General features: G+C 34.1%; 1 protein-coding gene across 1 annotated transcript in view; it reads left to right on the forward strand.

Moving 5' to 3' along the window:
* The window catches only part of LOC139686865 (ankyrin-3-like), a 32,714-nt gene extending 13,526 nt beyond the window's left edge, over window positions 1-19,188 (forward strand). The window contains exons 11-13 of the mRNA XM_071583941.1: window positions 5,369-5,434; window positions 18,429-18,533; window positions 19,109-19,188. Coding sequence (XP_071440042.1) covers window positions 5,369-5,434; window positions 18,429-18,533; window positions 19,109-19,188 — 251 coding nt within the window. The remainder of the gene's footprint in view (window positions 1-5,368; window positions 5,435-18,428; window positions 18,534-19,108) is intronic.
* Window positions 19,189-22,482: the final 3,294 nt, after the last annotated feature.

Genomic DNA, 22,482 nt, shown 5'->3' on the forward strand with positions numbered 1-22,482 from the left:
ACAATTGGATAGAAAAATTTAAGCTTTCTTGGTAACCCCCAGCTGGAATGTTAAAAATCTGATGACTTGATATTTTCAGACTCTTGGTCTGTTACAGTAATTATGGAAAACTTGAGTTATAGTAAAAAAGAGGTTCGTACCTTAATTTCTCATCTTTCAGACGGATTTGAAAGTCTTCTCTTGATGATAGATTATTAGACCAAAATTGTTTTCAGCGATTTCAACATAATTGCTTTTGCTGCAGACTGAATATTTCTGTCACATTTGTAGTTACAACTGTCAGATTTACCTACAGACAATGACCAATATACTCAAAGTTACAAATATTTGTAAGATACTAAGATAACATTCCTAAGCTAGCAAACAGAGAAATATATAGAAATTCAAATGTTTGACAGGATTATTTTTATACATTCTTTACATCTCCACTACTACCTATGGGTAGTGCTTACTTAGCTTAGAATATAATGGACATGTGATTAAACTACTGTATTTGTTGAATATCATTTATTTTTCAAGAATGCTAATTGATGAGAATCTTTTGGAAGTGATAACCATATAAAAAGAAACTAATACGTATCAGGTTCCCATGAATATCTCATTACCTTCTCAATAAACCAACTCAATGATGTCAATCATCTCAAGGCTTTTAATATAATCAATCTATTTGTTACATGGAGTGAGGGCATCAAGGATTTGCTCTATGTGCTCCATATTCTTAATAACAACTGCTTATTTTTGACAAATTTTGGTTTTTTTCTTTCTTTGAGCATTTCATCCTTTTATAAGATTGCTCAATAAGCTTGCAATACTTGACATTTACTTCTCCAAAGACCTACTATTTGGTCTGTACCCCTTCCTCCCTTTAGGAAATGTGGGAGTTTACATTGTCTCTGAATTGCAACCACTCCCCTCTACATCTATTTATTTAAGCTGCATATCAGTATGGATCTCATTTTAGTATATTTTTTAGATCTGAAAGTATCCACATCAATAAATTTACTATGGAGACATCTTCCACATTGCAAGCTACAAGTAGTCTTCCAAGCTAAGCTAAGTTTATTGAATGCTTATCATTAAAACATGAGACAATCAATATGATTATAGTGCAGAGATTGGTGGAAGAATGTTTTCGCTAGTGCTTCAATAAAGTATAAAATTTGAATTACAAAAGAGCAAAAATAAATTTAGATGAGTGGAAATATTTTTCATTCATTAATTAGGCAATGTATGCCCCTTTAAGTTTTAAAAGGCATTATTGCTGTGGCTACATAATGGTATGAGTAGTGGCTAAATATTATTAATTATTTGGAAACCAGTTTATTCCTTTGCTATGTGGATTTTATCCTGAAGATGTATATGTTTTGCATCATTTGCTACTCTACATATTTTTAATTTATGTCTTAATTCTTACAGTACTGTCAGCTTTTTGAAAATTTCCTTTAAGCTTTATTTTTATTTTTTTTAATGAGTAGATGGTGAGTAATGCAACTATAATTTCTTCAATTTTAGGTACTTAATTGAGTACCAAGTATTGTCAAAATTAATGCTGTACATTCTTCATCTTTATTAATAATACAAGTTCCATTACTTTTGAATGGAAATAATTTATATTATGTTCCATTAAATAATTCAAATATCTCTATGTAGTCATTGAGAATCAGAAATTTTGTTATGCAAGAATAACTTTTCAAAGTTATGAATGCTATTTTGTATAAATATTTAGAAATTAGATATAACATAATGTATTCTATGGGTTTTAATTTTCTAATATTTTGGGGTGCTTCTATTTTTGATAGCCGTACCAAAAAAAACTGGCTATCATATGCCCCTGATTCATATTTCCTTTTGTTTGACAATTTTTTATGCAACCATGTAATGCTCTCTGTTGCCAATTGAAGACGTCATGAGATCAGAACCCAAGATACTAAGATTCATTCTGTTTTAAAACCACTTGCCTTTTCTTCAGAGATCATTACTATCATTTGATTCACACTGGTATTACTTAACATTGCAACTTCTTTCATGACTCAAAAGCACTCAAGTAACATTTGGTTTTGCGATGGAAAATATCTGAAGCTTTTATGTGCCATTTTAAGTGCATCAAAGAATCATGACCCATCACTCCATGATGGTCATATGCAAAGTGGATATTCCCAGTATGGATTTCAAAAGATAAGACTGAATTAGATGGTCAGAAAATTATTCATAAATGCCATCTTTCACAATAAATTTTGAGAATTTGTTTGAGGGGCTGTGAATTTGTAAGATTTTTACTGAAATAATACAGAGTAAAATGGTGTCCTTCCATGTTCTCTTTTTGTTCACCAAATATGTATTCATGTTTGGAGAGGTATCTTGCAAAAAAAATATATCACTTACGTCTGAACCACTGCAGTCATTCTTTTATGAAACTAAACTGGCCCTTTAGCAGTCATAAATGCCATTTTAGGCAAAACCATCAATCTGTAATTGGAAGGTTAATTTCTGAATGTTTATGATGCAACATAATCATTGTGAATATTTAAAAACCAAATGTTACTCTTAGCGTTATATTTTCAAAAAAGAAGCCACTAACACCATTATATATAATCCTTAAGCCCATAATACCTTTCATTGGCACGTTTTTTCTTTACTCCACTGTTGTTCTTATCAGGAAGCCTGTAATTGTGTCAAGAATAAGAAAATTTTGATAGTTTGCTTACATCCATTCACCAGCTTTCCTGAAGGTATCAAATTGTGTCAACATTCTATACGATCATGCCTTTCTGATCCCTTCAATGCATTGAAATCGAGATCAACAATATTTGGGACAATATGCATTTCAGCATCTTCCATCTCATTCTGAAGTTTAATTTTATGCATATTACAATTTGGATTGTTATCATACCAGTATGCTGCTTCTTCTTATTCATGATTTTGAAATATTTTGTGTAATCTAAAACTCACCGCTGTTTCTTTAAAATTTAGAATTAAAATCACTGTGGTCACATGTGCATACATTTTCAAACTAATTACTGAATCATTGGTCAAATGTAATGCATGAAGAAGTACAGATTTTTAATGAAGGCTTCGAAGATTTCTTGTCAGTCATCTGATTTGACATGAATCTTGTCTTGGAGTGATCTTTTTCCTGATTTTTAAAACTGTAAAATGATTAAAGTGACTTCACAAATCTGTTCTGTTGTCTTATTTTTCTCAAACTAAAAGTCAACCAAAGAAAAGCAGAGCATGGAGCACATTTGATTACAATATACATATCGCAGATCACTTTCATATGATAATGCTAATTTTTAAAATCAGCTTCATAAACAAAATCCAGGAAGAATGTTCTTTTAAAGATCATTATTTTTTTAGCCAGGATGTTATCATTCTCTGCTTATCTCTCTAGTCTTCCAACAGGTTTATCTCTTCGAGATCTCTCAATGTCCTTCAAATCAATTTCTGCTTATTCAACTAAAATTCACCTACATTGTTCACATGTCCTTCTTGATCAAGAAACATTTACATATGTCCATAGTCTTGAGCTATTGACTTCTAAGCTATTTATTTCCTTGATTTCCAAAATAAGCTGGCCTGGTATTAATTTAAACTGTATTTATTCCACTAAAATTTGATAGAAGTATTGGTGGAAAGTGTAACAAAAATAAATGTGAATAAGGGTCTTTCAAGGCCCTGTAACTTTACAAAGCTCTGAAAGCTGAGGTTTAATAAAATTTATTCTTGTAAATCTAGAAGTAATGATATTATTTGAGCATAGGGCAAGAATTAAGGGGCTGGAGTATATTTATGATCCAGTTAATTTTTTAATATCAGTGCTTCATGCTTTTTAAAGCACATAATTGGTCACACTTGTAAGATTTTACTGCAAGTCATTATTTTTTTTATTTTTTTAAATTGTTAATTGCACTTCAATGATAGAACTGAGATTGATAAAAATATTGTGACCGAGAGAAGTAATATTGGAATTGTTGTTGGGCACAGACAGCAAACTTCATATTTCTGTAGCTTATCCCATAGCTTACATTTTGATGCAATAATACTCTTATCATTTATGCATTAATACCATGCTATTTTAATGATATAATTACATCAATGTTGCTCATAAAATGTGAAGTAACATCCCCATGCTTCCTGACCTACATACTTACTACAATTATTGTCATAAGTGGCAAATTGTGGAGGTAAAAATTTAATTTGCCTAGTGTAGACTTTGAATGGTAATATGATGGGATGGAATGAAAGGGTTTATAGAGCATGAGGAGCTGAAGTAGGAAATGGTATCAAGTTAAAGGTTCCAATTAATTTTGGGTTTTTTTTGAGGGCCATGACTTTTCAGGTACTCCCAAGTAATATCTTTAATGAGTAGATTACCTACAAACACTACTGCTACACTGTTACTACTTACTTTGTTACTCACTACCTTGGTGAATGGAGAATGAGTTATGCATTACAACACCACTCATTTTCAAAATGTCAATTGAAAATTATATACAGATATTCATTATAACTTTGTTTTGCAAGGCAGCTGAACGTTTTCATGCAGATTGCTACCTTTGTAAGGTTAACCCTGTAAAAGCCTGTGAACCAATGTTTTTTTCAGTAATTCCATCATTACATAAATAATGTAATCACTTCATTCATATGTAATATTACATGCCATGCCGGTGCAATGTGAAATATGATTGCTTTGCTTGGAATATGAATGACAATTGATGCTGAAAAAGTAACATCTTTTTCATCCATAAGTCTCAGGCTACACTTCAGTAACATATTGTTGGAATCACACTTGCTACAAAGAGGTTTCTCTATTCTAGAGATAATTTTTTTTTTCATATTAAATGTCAGTCATAACCAATTATGGTTTAAAATGTCAGTAAAATATTACATTTTTTCAAAGAATATTTTCTGAATAGCAAACCATCATGGGAGAACCTTTTTATATTTATGTAAAGACAAATGAAATATCAATATTAGAGCAGTAAATATTTCTCTTCAGTACAGAAATGAAAATTACTATGGAAGTCATTTTCCCAGGCTAATGCGAAAACATTATTAGTACATAGGGGTATATTCATGAATTTACAAACAAAGCATTGATTTGCATTGTAATTAAAATATCAAGTAACGGCATGTCACCCTATTAAAAAGTACTTGAACCATTTTTTGAGCCACTCAAAGTCAGTTAGTTATACATTTGTTCCCATATTTTTATATATAATTTCAAGTTTTTTACAAATATGTTTTGCTGTTAAATATGCATACTTTTAGATAGAGTTATCACAATAAATCACCCATAACAATTTACCAGTGATATTATATGACATGCTAATATAGCATTAATGTTCTCCTACATTTTTATCCTTAGCTGTTACATCACCCAAGATTTCAAAGACTCCTCCTCCAAGCCCAGCAGAGTTCAAGGAAGGGACAGGTACATGCTCTTTTCAGTATTTTACTGTTAATTGGAATAGCCATTTTTTTCTAATTGGAGCTACTATATATTCCCCTCCACCAATCTCCTGCTATAAGAATTCTTATTATTCATGTGGATTACCTTAGTTCACTTCATCTTTTATTGTTAATAGAAATATTGAAATTTCCTATTGATATTTTAAAATTTGTGTAGAGTAATGGCTATGATGTTGAATTTTACGAATTTTATTTTTCACCCTCCTCAAACCTGAAGTATTGAGTACAAAAGTGACTCACGAGTTTCCTGCCAGGGAGACAGTAGTTGGTGAAGAGCATACTGAATACATCACACCAGATGGAACCACTGTCAGGCAAACAACTATCACCAAAACAACAATAATGCAAGGTACAAAGTTGTTACTTGGTGCAAGGTCATGTCATATAGTCGTTATTTCATCTGCATGCTGTGATTAGAGTAGCATTTATTAGTGCACGTTTAATGTTTAAACTTTAGAGAAGAGGAAGGTTGGACCATTTTAGATTTGTCCAAATAATTTCAGCATCTTTTTGTCTGGAATGTACCTCATGATATCATTATTTTAAGCGCAACTGAAAAACTTTGGAGATTTTTTTTCTTTTGGCTATATAAATAATTCCTTTGAAAAAAAAGATTAGTTGATATTATATTTCATTCATGGGGAGCATTGCCAAATATCTAGCCTACCTCTGCCAAGTGCAGGTCTTTTTTAATTATAACTATACCTATTTTTTTTGTGGGCCTATCTGTAAGTACATACGCCCTTCCATGAGTCAATCAGTGAGTGCTCATATTGCAACGTCTTGAAGAAGCCAAAGTTTCTTAAGCTTTATTAAGTTCAGAATCCCTTTCAATATTTCACTTTGGATCTAATTCTTCGATAGCATCCAAGATAAGTACTTAGTATATCATGAATTTTGTTCAGATTAGACAAGAGCTGCTGATAGAATATTAATTTCATAAACAATCATTATTTATTTATAGAGTTATTAAATATAGATTGGAAAATTCTAACCATGAAATAGGCATTTGCATGTAAAGAGAATTTGAATGTTTCATCAGACCTTAACTGTTGAGCCACCCAGGATCTTTGTTACATGAATTTAAAACTATTGACCGAATATATTGATAAATGAGCATGTTGGGGTCCAACCAGAGCATAATGAGCATAATCAGGGCTCAAATTTTTTAAGGATGCTAGGGACCATAGAAGCATGGAACATAGAAGTTCCTTCCATCACAATTTGCAATGCAAAAATCGGCACATATGAATTTTGAGGCTTAAGCCCAGTTTTTAAGTTTACCTAGAGCATTTTCTCATATAAATGCCTAGCAATGAGATATTCGCTGCTATTTAATGAAAGATAAGTATATAATGCATTCCTTCTAGTCCATTTTCAAGTCATAGACTGTACGTATGCATTCATTTAAAAAGTTTGGCTCAATTAAAATATTGAATATTACAATTAGTTGAGTGATATGCATTATATCATAAAAACTAAAAAATAGCCTTTAAAAAAGAGCAACTATTATAAGTTCATCAATTTAATAGCGTGGATTTTTTTGAAGTACTTATTTGTAAAAGTTTGATATAAGTGCATTCATGATCTTATTATTATTATTGGTATTCTACTGGTTAAGGGAAGTTTTTAGATGGATACAGCCTAAACAATCATAGAAAAAAACATTTACTTGCCTCTCCTAACAAAAAAAGCCTGAAATCGGGCACTAGAGTAAGTCCATCTTCAATTCAGTATACTTTCTTCCACCCTTCATTTCATCAACTCCTATCCTACTCTTTCCCCTTCCACACTTTCCTAGCATTCCCCCTTTAACTTATTCTTAAAAATCCTGTTGCCAATCAAATGATCTGTATTTATCTTTCCTGCCTCCCCCCCTCCCCCTCTTCTCCCTGCTAATTGTGCCTAACACTTCTTTGTATCTTTTCCTTTCTGTCCATTTTAGCTTGTCCATGCTTCTCCATACTCAAACATTTCAAAAGCCTCCAATCTATGCCTATCATCCTGTGTCAATGACCATGTTACTGCACCATACATTACTATACTCCACTACACTGCTCTTCAAAGGGCTCATTCATTGACACTCACTCTGTTCATTTATTTTCGTAATTTTCCAATCGTTTTCATGATTCCCTTACTTCTAATCAAATTTATTTTCATCCTCTGTCAGTTTACCATTGTCATAAACATGCAAGTAACATATGTCATGAATATATATTTTTTTTACATTTTACCATGCATAAATATTTCCAAGTATTATATAAAATGAGCATATGCCTCGTCTTTATTGAATGAATAATATTTAGCATCAATAATTGAACAATTTTCTATTGTTAATATATTTTCATTTCTGTGGTACACCAGGAACACTGGTCTGATGTAAGTTATCATATGCAATATCTGATAGGAGATTAGGGCTTCTGGTGAACCAATTGTGAGATATTTCTTCAGAGATTTCAAAAATACTTCCCAGAGTTGCGACTTGAAGTCTGAAGGTCAAATCTTGTCATAATTCATTTTTTATGAAAATTGAAACAAATTATCTGTTTGTACAATACAAAAAATGAATTTTTTAGTTTATTAGGATTTTGCCTGCCTATTATCATGGCCTCTTTAATTACATTGCTAACTTTGGTTATAGAGAGATGGAGATAATAAAAGGTGGAAAAACCTTGAAAGTGGTGGAATTAGACTTTCTTCAGACTTACATTGTTACTCAATTATATCGGGTTTGTGGCATATGGCCGCTTTGATATTAGATATCCAAAACATACTGTTAATGTGTCTAAAATGAGTCATTAACTCACTGGCCAATTAGTTAATATGGTACTCATGTACTATACACATTCACAATTAGTGAATGCGTACAGAACATGATTAAGTTGCTCCATCTTGTTTATTATTCCTCAAACTAAATGTTAGAGTATAAGTGACATGCTTACTATTAATACAGCTTTTGTATATGAATTCACTCCAAGAATTAAAACACCGCAGTGAGTTCTCGTCTGCTATGGCATTCATTTTAAAATAGAGCCAAAGGGATGTTAAAGGCAGAAATATTAATCCAAAACATTGGGGAGAGGTACTAATTCCTATTCCATTCCAAGCATATTCACTACAGATTACATTTTCTGAGGTCATATGTATATAAATTGAACCATTTGGTGGACATTCTTCCTCACATTGTGCAGCACAAAATTTTCACCTGCATTTTATGGGTTAATTTATCCCGATAAATAAATTTTCCATACCTACTCAATTTAGCAATTTGAGCACTTTAAATAAATAATTTGATGAATTTTGCCAATCTTGACCTAGAACAGACCAGATACTTGAATGTATTTCTCATCATGCTATTCTGCACATATGTAGTACTCATCCATCTGTCTGCTTATTTTTTTCTGTGCTACATAAATCACTGTTAGTCATACCTTGCCAAGTAGACACTGCACTATTTAGAATTTTTAGTGTCCCTAGAATATGATCATGATAATATGTAGAGCAGCCATGCTCTCTTTATTTACATGGTGGCAAAATTAATTTTGTCTGAGCTGCAATTTAAGGATGGAAATAAGTCATTGGTTCATAGGTTAAAGTCCAAACATAAGTACTACAAAGAGATCTTGATATTAAAATTTTGAAGGGAACAATGAAATAATATGCAAAATCACTGTTTATTTGAAATAGAGGCTTGTTTATGGAGAAGAGAATATGTTCAAAATGTTTTCAAATTTTATAAATACATTATCATACAGGATTGTAACAAAATAAAGAATACGCAAAACAATGATACTTTATTTCACACTCCGCTGAAATAAATATAAATGAAAGTTTAAAAATGCTGAAAAGTTATTTGCGTATACTTCTGGTAGCTTTCCAGCTTCTGCTTGATTTTCATGGTTTTATTTTATTTTAACCCTTTCAAAGCAATTTTGATCAATTTTCAGCCGTAATATCAATTCATCAATATTAAAATAAGTTGTTACTAGGTTCATCCAACAAATGTGCTAATTTTAATGTTGAGGAATATACTCCTGTTGGCCAAGCACAAGCATAATGCCATGCGCAGTGCAGATTACCATGTTGACAGATCAGTATTCAAATGATCATTTAAAAAATGATTAGCGCACATCTTAACAACTTTACCAAAATTAATACTGTAATACCATTCTTAATACTGTAATGCCATTTGACAAAACTGAGGTCAAAGCACTCACTATAATAATGCAGAATGGTAAGCATCTATGCTGAAAATGATGCTGATGGCCGTTAGGAGCTCTTAGCTATAAAAAATATTTCTAAATCAGTTAATAAATAAATAAAGCTGTGAAAATTTACATGTGAAGCAATTTTATGAGTAAGTGTGCCTCTGCAGATTAGAATATGTGAGCCAAATGCTGGAACAAACACCTCGTAGCTTTCAACATGTTTCTGAGCAAAAGCAAGTCTGAAATTTATCGTTCGAAAATACCCTTCATTCTGCTGATTAGGTTAAAAATAGGTGCCCCCTTTGAAAACTGAGTATCTACAGACATATCTTCAGTAATTAAGCAAAGATTTATGTAAGCACTAAATTTGGACATCTAGTCACCATCAGCTGAACTAAGTCGTCAATTTATTAAAACCTCTTAAATAGAATACATGGGTAAGAATGCAAAATAACACTATATGACATGATATATTAGTACTTTCTGTGTGAAATTTCTTATTTTACCAAAACGCAATAGATTCGCTATTGCCCAAAGTGCATCATTAGCTCACAAAAATATTATCCTGATAAATTTTAAGTATTTGCCCTAAGTTGCATAATGCATAATTTACTTTTCATTATTGTAGAATGCAACCAATTATTTGTACAAGCCTCAGACCTTTCCTTTGATTGCATATTCCTGTAATCCCTTCAACCCACAGAAAACGAAAGGGTAATATTTAAATAATTGTATCTAATATAGTATTTGTCAATCTTACTAGGCCAAATACATTCATCTGTTACAGTGTAGTTTATTGTCCCAAGATGATTAGATAGCTACATGTTTGCATTCATAATATTTTTTAAATCAGGCCCTAATTGGCTGAAGATTAAGAGCCGTGCTTTATCAGGCATTGATGGTTATGTTAAGAAACATTAATTATTTAGGAATTTCCCCAAGGAAATTTTCTGAAGAACACTAATACAATTACTTATTCGAAACTTTCAGGGATTGAAAATACAAAATGTAACTACTGCACAAGAGCGACCAACATGGAAATTTGTAATTCACATTATATAATGATTAAGCAAAGAATCCCCTATTTTTGCCCATGTTAAAACTGTTTTATGTCCTTAAAATGATTTTACTTGGATTAGGAATTAGGAAGTATTCAGGAATATGAATAGTGCCCATTATGTAGCTGGTTGGAACAAAATAAAATCTGGAAAATTTTTAAGTCAATTTTCAAATATTTTCATAAAGTGAGACCCATGCCCATGTTTAAGAACTAATTATTGAATGCTCACATCTATTCACAGAATGTAGATACATCAAATTTCTACTGTAGTATTTGAAGTCTCTGCTGTTTCACTGGTACCTTTAAAACCAATGTTCATTTTGCAATGTCTGTGTATTCGCATTGACATTCAAATTGAAAACACTCTATTCTCTCACAAATTGTCTTTAAAACGTATTATCTATGTGTAGATCACATCCTTATTGTTAGGCATTTGTGATGACAGTAAATCAGTAAACAGAGAGAAAAGATGAAATTTACATTTAAAAGTAGAATGAACTCAACACATAAATGAGTTATCCAGCCATGGATGTTCATCTGGCTTCAAAAAATGGAATCTAATTCCCTTACTACTTCTGTGCTTGATTAGGTTTCACATGTCTTTCTTTGAGGATGTTCTTGGCATACTCATAGCTCCCAATTAATTTATACGGCAACTACATTTAATAGCAAATAGAATAGTTTTTTTAAGGTAATCTACCGGTTAAGGTAGGTTTTTGGATGGACACAACTACCAAACAGGCATTTTATTATTCCTAACAAAACAAAAAAATCCATCATCCTACTCTATATCAGGTCCCTCTTCATCTCTGAGTACTTTCTTCCTCCCTTCATCCCGTCCAACATCCCTATCCTGTTCCTTCCCTTTCCTCTTTTGCCCAACATTCTACCCTCTATCACAGTCTTCAACATCCCACTGCCGGTCAACACCCCCTTCATCCACTTTCCCTGCCTCCATAGGATTGCTCCCAACAAACCCCTCTCTTCGCCCACCATACCAAGTACTTCCTCATTTGTTTTCTTCTCTGTCCATTTCACCTTCTCCATTCTTCTCCACACCCACATTTCAAAAGCCTCCAATCTACGTCTATCCTCCTGCTTCAATGACCACGTTTCCGCGCCGTACATAGCTACGCTCCATATCAAAGTTTTTACGAGTCTTTTCTTAACATCCTTACTCAAAGTCCCTGTCATCAACTCCCTCCTCCTTGTGAAAGCCTCTTTGCCTAGCGCAATTCTTCTCCTTACGTCCCTACTACTTTGACCGTGTTGGTCCAAAACACTACCGAGATACGTAAACTGTTCTACCTGCTCTAGTTTTTGCCCTCCTATTTTAATGTTAAGCTTGGCCTTTTTCTTTCTAGAAAATCGCATAACCTTTGTTTTACTAATGTTGATTCTCATCCCATACCTGTCGCACTGAATTTCCAATTTACTCAGCAATGCTTGCAGCCCCTTGGCTGACTGACAAACTAAAGCTTGGTCATCAGCAAACCTAACTGATTTTACGAATTCCCCGCCCACTTTCATTCCTACCTCGAGTCCTTCCCATGCCTCTTTGATCATTTCCTCTGCATACAGGTTGAACAGCAATGGTGATAATGGGCAACCTTGCCTTACACCCCTTCCTAACACTGCCCATTCTGACTCCCCATTTCCCACCCGCACCTGAGCAGTCTGAGACATGTACAGGTTGCGGATTAGCCTCCTTTCCCTCCAATCTATTCCTATTTTCTGCAATATACTCATTAGTTTTTCCCAATTCACTCTATCAAACGCTTTTTCGAAATCTACGAAACAGGCAAATACCTCCTGGTTGTGTTCTAAATTCCTCTCGATTAATAATCTCATTACTGCAATGGCATCACGCGTACCTCTCCCCTTCCTAAACCCAAACTGATCATCCCCTAAGTAATCATTTGCCCTACTCTCTATCCTTTTGTTTATGATCCTGAGAACAACTTTAGCTGCGTGGGATATCAAACTAATTGTCCTATAGTCCTCACATGACGTGGCCTTTACCTTTTTCGGAATAGGAACTAAAACTGATCTCACAAAGTCTTCCGGCCAGATTTCCTCCTCATAAATACTACGGATCAGCCCATATAGCCTCTTCCTCCCACATTTTCCTAAGCATTTTAAAAGTTCCACGGGAATGTTATCTACCCCCACGGCCTTATTTAGTTTCATCTCCCTTAATGCCCTTTCTATCTCATTGTCTAGTATGCCTGGACCTAAGCTGTCTTCCTCTACGTCATTTTCTTTTTCAATGTCTAACTTTGTTGGTCTGAGTTCTTTACCATACAGTTCTTCTATATACTCCTTCCATCTCTCTTGGATCTTTCCTGCGTCAACTATTACCTTACCCGCCCTATCTCTAACTGTTAGCATAGCTCTTCCTTTCTTACTTCCCGATAACGATTTAACTTTGCTGTACAGCGCACCGATTTCACCCTTCCTCTGGAGACTCTCCATATCCTCGCACTGCGTCTTCCACCAGGCTTCTTTTGCTTTATTTGTTGCCCGCCTCAATTTATTGTTTAATTCTTTGTACTTCATTTTGCCTAACTCTGTATTTACATTCTTCCATTTTCGCCGCTCATCCATCTTTGTAATCATCTCATCCGTGATCCATTGTTTCCTAGTCCTTTTAGCGTTAACGGTTCCAATAGTGTCTTTTGCGGCTTTAGACAACCCCTTCTTGATCATTTCCCATTTTTCTTCGATAGTACTTAGCTCTTTACCATCCTCCATGATTTTCTCCACCGCCTGTTTGTATTCCTTCCTTTTCAACCCATTTAATGCTTCTACATTCCATTTTCTAACTCGCCGCCCCTGCCTTATCTTTTTGAAACGTACGCTACATTTCATAACAACTAAATTGTGGTCTGAGTCCGCATCCGCTCCCGGGAAGCTGTGGGAATTTATCACACTATTCCTAAACCTGTGTCTAACCAGGATATAATCTAGCTGATATCTTCCTGAGTCACCTGGCATTTTCCATGTATACCTGCGTCTTTTGTGGTGTCTAAACCACGTGTTGGTGATGACTAACCCCTGTCTCCTGCAGAACTCAACTGCTTTCTCCCCGCGGTCATTCCTCGTGCCTAAACCGTAGTCCCCCACCTCATCACCATCTCTTCCTTCACCTACCGTCGCATTCCAATCCCCCATCACTATCAAATGTTTCCCTGCAGGAACACACGCGATCATGTTCTCTAACTGATCGTATATCCTATCGACCTCTTCTTCCTTATGGTTGCTCGGTGGCATGTATACCTGAATAATAACTAAGTTCGTCGGTTCTGCTTTTATAATAGAATAGTAGGTGATAAAAATGTATGGTATATGCATATAGCATTTCCAAAGTATTATGCATGAAACAGTTATTTCAATAATGCTATATTGGAAGTAACATAGAAGCACATGATTTTCACATTCACTAATTACTAGGAAGAAAAATGAGGTTAAATATGCAAGAAAAGATAGACTGCAGTCATATTGCTGAAAATTACTTAGTATAAAATGGAAAAATATAATAGTATTACCAATGCATAAGCCATATTTTAGAATTATAATAACATAGTAAGTGAGTTAGACAGTAATGAACCTGCAAATTGAAGTGATTCTCAATTACCTGAACCAATAGTCATTATAAATCCATCAGATGTAGCTTTCTATGAACTAAACATATAACTTCATTCTCTTCTTTCTCAATCAATGGCATAGCTTTTCTCTGTGTTGATTTATCAAAATGAATTATATTTTGCATGAATGGGAAAGTTAAAATAATTTCAATGCTTTTGGCTGGTGTAGAAATTTTTATTAATTGATTTTTTGCTTAAAATGTGTTAAAATCTTGAGCACGAGGCAATAAACCCAAGAAAAACAGTGTTTAACTCTGTTTTAAACGTCTATCTGATATATAAAGGAATCTACACAGTAATAGTGTACTATAACACATTAGGTACAATGTATACATTCTCTGAGACAATCATCAGTATTTCAATCCTAGGATTGGTTTACTTCAGCCCTCCATTCTACTCTTTTAAATGTCAATTCCCTCAAATTCTGACACCTTCTCTGAATTAAGTCATTCTTTATTTGTCATATGTTCGGAGACAATACTAGTATTTATAAAACTACTGTTGTGTATTGATAAACACCAACATGGAGTAGGGCCTTAGGGTCCCTTGAAATTCCAAGCACTGATATATTTTCAACACTTGATCTTATTTTAATTAAAAACATGGCATATTTTCAATCAAAATGAGTCTCCCATGGCTTTATAATATCTAATTGCAATCAAGTTGTTTCTTGGGCCAGCATAGTGGATTTCTTCCATAACATGCAATTATTTAGAATAATTTCCATTCCATTTTATGTAGCCAGGATAATTTTTTTGCATGGGCTTTCAGATAACAATTGCTTTCCATGGGAATGTTTAGGAAGTAGAATTATGTTACCTTAATTTACAGCGTTGTCTTTGTGTGAACATGGAAGTTTAAAGTAAACATGGTTATATACAAATTTAACAATACAGACACCATATGATAAAAACCCACATTTCATGATTTTTTGCTGAGTCTAGCAACTGTGAAATTCCATCAAGGCTTTTGGATATTCCTGGATTTGTCTCTACTTGTATATAGATGTATATTTCTCTACTTGGGTATGGGTAAAGAGGGCTATAGGGATGTCCAGTATCTGAGAAGATAAGGACATTTATTTCAGGGACCATTGAAAACTTTATTATTTTTGGTAAAGGAACATAAATTGCTAGTATCCCAAAAGTAGGATTGATGGGGTTGGGAGATTTTTGATATATTATATTATATTATTATAAATACACATGTGCTAATAGACACTGTCAGGTGGCACACAAGTCCCAAACAATTGCAAAATATAATACATAAAACCAGACAAACACAGATCTCTTTAACAAAACAAGTGAATCCCCATCCCATTTACAACCATTAACCAGCAAGAAAAAAAAGATACATAAAAAAAAATTAAGCTATAACATATAATACCATACACCACACATAAATCAAATTTTTACATATATACCTTACATCTATTCTTAAAAGTATACACTCTGTTAGGAAAGGGCTCGAATATTTTTGCAGGGTGAGTGTGGGTGTGGAGAAGGATGGAAAAGATAAAATGGACAGAAAGTAAAACAAATAAAGGAGCACTAGGCATGTTGGGGAAGGGACTGTTAAGAGAAATTCAAGGCAGGCAGGAAAGTTAGATGCAGAGTATTTTGATTAGCAATGGAATGTTGAATACTGTGGTATTGAGGGAGAACAGAGGTAGACAGAGGTAAGAGGAGGAAAAGGGTAGGATGGAATGAAGTGAGGTACAATGCTTCTGGAATTGAAGAACAGTTTAATGTAGTTTGGGGTATCAGGTTATGTCATGCTAGACAAAGTTAGGAAATGTCCTGATGATCATTTTACGATCATCCATTAGCTATCTTAAATGGTAACTACCACTGATGATAATAATAATAACAGGACCTCATTGACAGGAGTTTATAGAAGTTGTGATTCAGTTTCAACCTGGATAGCTGGGTAATAGTAAATTTATCTCCAAATATTCTAATGGCTATATTTTTTGTTCTAGATCCATTGAGTCCAACAATATAAGATTTAAATACCTGATACTGAATTCTCATTAGGCCTGACAGAATATAACTTGAACAATAAATTGAAAGGTTAATACCATGGAGAATTAAATGAAAATCATTTTGACTCTTCAGGGTTTTCTTCATTTAATATACTATGCATGTATTTGCGCAACAAATATAAATTTATAGTCCTCAGAAATGCTTGGTACAGGTTTCTGGTGAGCACAAAACACATGTATCTTTGGTGAATATTTGAGTGACTTTAGAAAGAAAAATATTCATATAATTATCTCTTCAAGAAAAGTTTGAAAATTGAAATAATAGCATTATTATATGCAAAAAATAGGATGTGAAAAAATCATAAAATGTAAAAGATTCATTTGTATGTTACCATTTGCATTCCGGTTTTAGTTGCATTAGAAAAATGTCAACTTTGATAGAAATGTTAAATTCTTTTGCTTTGAGACCAAGAGTCAGCAACCATCTCAGATATTAGAAATGGCAAGTTTAGTCCTGGGATGAGGACAGTTGTGTGTCTGAAGAGATATGGACCTAATAGAAGGATCTTGATATAGAAAGGCTAAGTGAGAGGAGTCAGTTAGTTCATAAGTACCACATGACTCTGAGATTCATACCTGAAATCCGACCTCCATTACCCCGCCAACCCCGGTGGTGGCGGGGTAACGTCCTTGTCTGCCATTCCAAGGGTCACGGGTTCAATTCCCGCCTGGGTGAGTTTCCCTCGATCTAGGGCTTGGGTGTTTGTAAAAGTGACCATTGTTATCGTTGTTAATAGTTCGATGTAAAGGCCTAAATGTGCTGTTTTCGGACTAATACTGAATAAATAAAAATAAATAAAATGAATGTATCTGAGATTCAAACCTGAATTTACATACATATGCGTAGAGAATTTATAAAACTAGTTAGGTTGAAAGTTACAAGTGTCTTGGGGACCTTGAATATCTGTGCTTGGAGGGGTTGGGTAGGGATTCTTGCTTAGGAGGCAGAGGGACTTGTGTAGTCATAAGGTTGAATTTATTGCCATAGGAGCACTAATACTGTAAGGAAATTTTGTCTCCTAAACTCTATAGCCTTCATAGTAGAGCATTAAAAAATCATCAACTTTTAATATATACCTGTAAGAGCTTTTAAGGTGTGTTTTCACAGTAAGACGAAGAATTTGAAATCATATTCCCAACACACCTATCAACAATCTGAAACACTAGATAAAGACAATTAATCTCATTTGAGGATTATAATAGTGTAAATTGCCGGCCCCGGTGGCGGCGGGGTAACGTCCTCGTCTGCCATTCCAAGGGTCGCGGGTTCGATTCCCGCCTGGGTGAGTTTCGCTCCATCTAGGGCTTGGGTGTTTGTAAATGTGACCATTGTTATCGTTGTTAATAGTTTGATGTAAAGGCCAAAATGTGCTGTTTTCGGACTTATACTGAATAAATAAATAAAATAAATAAATAACATACTGATGTATTCAACTTCCTCAACACAGAGTACACAATTTTATACTCAAAATTATACTCCACATGGAAACATTAGGGATGTACCTTTCTGATTCCAAGGCTCATTTATTCAGCCAACCCAGGTAAATTGTGTATTTTACATTGCCAACCCTGCATTGCTCAAGGAGATGCTATATTAGTTCTCCCCAGTTATTATACAAGCTGTCATATATCAACTCAAACTGTAATTCTTTTTGTTGATTTTTTGCATATTATTTTTCATTGCCTAGAAACTTTTTGTTTACTACCATACGAAGTTCTGATCTAATATTACTACAAACCCAATAAAAAGATTTTGAAGCAAAAAATCAGAAAAATGGATCAGAGTAGAAAGATTGGAGTAGATAAATCTGAGCATGCATGCACACTTTCTTGTTGCAACTGAAATATGTTAATATTTGTAGAGTTGAGCATTGGCGTTTACTTACTTTATTTGAAGTCTTTTATAATTGCATGCTTTTCACGTAAACATTTCCATTCCTTATTTGGCGAGTTTTTTTTTCTTTTTTTAAACACAAACACATTTTTCTTGGATATAGGGGCTGAACCTTCCATCACTGAGGAAGCTGCTCAACTTGCAGAGTCGGAGACATGGCAGTCAGATGATCTAAGTACTCACCCCGAAGAACTCTCGTCTGTTCAAGGTAGGAACCAGTCAAATTACTAAATTTTTTCAAATCTAAGGAATCCATGTCCAATAGATGCTTTCCATCCACAAATATTTGACTCTATCACCAAAGAATGATTAATAAATAGTGATAATTCCATTGGGTTTTGACTTCAATAGCCACACTTGGCTCTCTGGGGAAGCATTTTATTTGGTAGATGGATTTCTAGATTTGTTGATTGCATTTGTCTTTACTAATTTGTCTAGTTTCCAAAGCATGATATGGCATACCATTTGTCAAGCTGATGAGGCATGAAAAATAAGCAATTTTAGTTTATAGATGACTGGTTCACTCTGCCTTTCAAATCTGTGAGCACTCTAGCTAGGGAATATGAACAAGAACATTGCGTGGTAAAGGAGGATTAAAAATTTGTGGAGAAAGGGATTTTAAAATATTAATGTCATATTTTTAATCACCATCTTCAATTAAGATTTGGCTGTGTGTATCATGTTAACATGTATTGCATGTGGAAGGTGAAGGAAGTTTCCATTGGTAATAAAGATAGAACATTTTCTGAGACCTTAATTTTGAACTATCATCCACTTATGCAGGGATGTCTGGTTACCATTTTAATGGAGTGTTCAGTAGACCTCTAAGATGTGTACTAGTGACCAAATTAACTATAGATTAGAAATAATTTAACCATTTAATGTGAAAAATTTTCATGATCATGACCCATATTCATTGGGAGTGGCATAGTAATAGGTATTATAGTGGAAAAATAATAAAAATAGTATTGCATTTGTTGAGTTAGAGGACTTATTCTAATTCACAAGAGAGGTCTGGGAATAACTAGTAGTATTAGGAGAAAACCCTAGAGTTAGATAGGTGGAATGCATTTTTATGGAACCCCAATTGGTAAATCCATGGAAAACTGTATTGAGGTTTTTGCCATTCTTTTATGTATTTCGTGAAAACTTTTAATAGTAAGAATAGAGATAACATGTTAGCAAACTTTCCAATCAAGGTTAATTATTAAGAAATATAATTTAGTATTTTTGTCAGGAAAAAGTATGGCGGTGCCTACCACTTCCTTGATGTACTAATGGTAAAAGAATTTAAGCCAGCATTCTCTTTAAACTAATATACCACGATACTTATTGAGGACGGCAACTTTTTAGGTAACATGTATTCATGATTATAATAAACTGTGGATTCGGAGGGATGGTTCACTGATTGCAGTGTCATTAAATAGAGAAAAGTGAATAAAATATATTAATTTCTATTAACACATATCAATCATACTAATAGCTGAAGGTGTGTAATTTTGTGTGATTTCTCAAATAATTTGGTAGGTAAATTTGAATATTTTTCATCAGGCCTTCAATATTATTACTGCCGAAAATGCATTGAGCTTTCATTTTTCTCTAGTTTTTGGAGTTAAGTTTTAGAAATTTTGTCTACATTTAGTGTAATCTATTTAAAAAATGCATTTATTATGGCAATCTCATTTTCACATGGCATAAATTCATGATAATAGTTATCTGAATCAGCAACATCTAAGACCCAGTCTGAGTCATCTTCTGTCTCTTACTCTTCATTCAGTCATCTTTTTTCTGATGACTTCCTCTTCCTTTCCATACTGAGCAATATCTTCACTAAAGAATGGCATATCTCCCTTTTGCTTCATTAATCTATAATATTCTCTTATTCACCATCAATCAGCTATGCTGGCACAATTTGCCATTTCTATTACCTGCTCTGAAATGGGGGGTAAGGCATTAAAATAATTTCTTCTATACATGTAGTTCTTTCTGACAAACCATATGATTTCTTCCAATAATTTCAATTCAGATTGGTGCAAAATACCTGTGCAAGGTAATATAGTGAGCATATATCATAGTGAAGCACAATCACATTTTTTAAACATTTATTTCCCTGAATTTAAAAATTCACAAGATTTACAACAGCTACTTAAAAGTTTGTGTTGCTCCTTTTACTTTTTACTCAAGAGGTTTTGGAAACGTGTATATCCTCAGAGGCCAGTTTTTTCCTTTCATCTAAAGTTACATTAATGCATTGCGCATTATTGATTTCAGTGTTCGCGAAGATGCAGTAATTGAAGTGTTTCAATATTATCCACATTCTTATGCCAAATAATTCAAGGTAAACACCTAATCCTTGGAAAAATTTGTCTTCTTCTCAATTTAATCTCTTCCTTAGTACCTTGCACGTGGAATTAGCCATGTCGCATACTGGTTTTCTGGAGTGTTTAACATTGGGTTTTTTAGTGCTATGAGGAAATTGTGCATCTTTATCATCTCAATGAAATTCATATATATCCTGGTTAGTATCACTCATTGCCAGTATTATACATCACAAGTGTTTCCAATCAAATAATGGTACCAGCTGTTTCAAGCATTCATCTTTGGTAAATATCCCACTCAGTTGAATATCATTTTCAGGTAAATCTTCTTCCTGGCATTCATCAAACAGCATTTAATGTGAAAATGTTCTTCTAATTTCCATGAAGGCTACCAAGAAAGTTAAACCAAATGCTACAGCAGAATTTTGTCTTAAAAGTCTCCACCATTGCAGTTTGATCTAATATTTGTGTTAATCCCAACAAGGATAACTAATACCCAATGCATTAAAGAGGTCAGTCTCCACCAAATCTAGGTGTTGCTAACACAATCTTCACATATAAAACTCACTTCATGATGACATTGTTCTTCATGTAAAATATCAGATATACTTTTACAAATGCTGCCTAAATATGCCACATACAGCTGCTGAATGCATCGTTAATTCTTTCATGTTCAATGAAGAAAGTTACCATATGTACTTGTCTAAAAACAAATTTTGAATTCTGATAGCAGAGATGCTTAATTGCCAAGCTAACTCCTGGTGGAATTACCTGGTATGCAAATACATTCTATTTTTCATTTCCTGTCTCCACATATGCCTGAGTCTGCATGTGAACTTTATTTTCTTTGAGTAACAATGTTTGAATTTTCATTTGTTCAGCTTACCAGTTCCCTACTTTTTGGAACAGTGTATCTATTAAAATTGCTCAATTGAAAAAGTTCAATTGACAAGCCACAACATTTGAAACTTACGGTAGTCACTCTATGGTGACTCCAAATCATTAGTTCAGGTCATTGTACACAAATCTTTATTTCTAACAAAATGTATGGCTACTTTCATTAGAGGATTATTTTGACCATAATTAATTCAATGCTAGTCTCATAAGAAATGCTATGCTACCTTCACCAATAAGAAGTGTCTCCATTTAAACCATCAGCAATAAGCCAATCACCAGTGATTAGAAGTAAACCAATGATTAGAAGTTCAAGACTTAACGAAAACTCATTAAGTATTTTTATATACGAGATAACTGCGTTACCTATTTAAGTGGAAAAACGTATGAATTTTTCCTAATAATCGCAATAAAAAGTTAAACGACTTAAAATGACTCCAAGGCCTATCGCAAAAGTGGGATTTGGAGGGGGGAAATTTTGAGCGCTGACTGCAATGTAATGAGCATAAGAATAAATCATTAGTCAGCGCTGTTGTTAATTCATCAGGAGTCCCAGGTGAAAACTATGAAAACACTCGTCGGCGAAAATATACATTGATGTCATCTCCCACTTTCCTCGGGGATTTCCAAGGGCGGGGAAAATAATGAAAGCGGTCGGGAGAAAGGAGAGGAAGAGGGAAGACGCGGGGTCACGTCGCGAGGGCCTCCCCGTCACGCTAGGGCGCCACACGAAACCAGTCTCCGAGTCCCGGATGCAGAACCATGTTGGATTTGTGAGGTGTCTGGTGACAACGGTCCTCCTTCGATGCATATCAACTCCCGCGTGTCTCGCGCGAACATCGCGCTCGCAGTTCCACGAAATGTGGTGCGTCAAATGGGACCACATCCCATTGGGGGAGGGGGTGAAGACGAGGGCTGAATTAGCGTTCCTCCGTAGTCTGATGG

This window comes from Hetaerina americana, unplaced genomic scaffold (assembly GCF_022747635.1).
Source record: "Hetaerina americana unplaced genomic scaffold, ioHetAmer1.1.p SCAF_15, whole genome shotgun sequence".
NCBI lineage: Eukaryota > Metazoa > Arthropoda > Insecta > Odonata > Calopterygidae > Hetaerina > Hetaerina americana.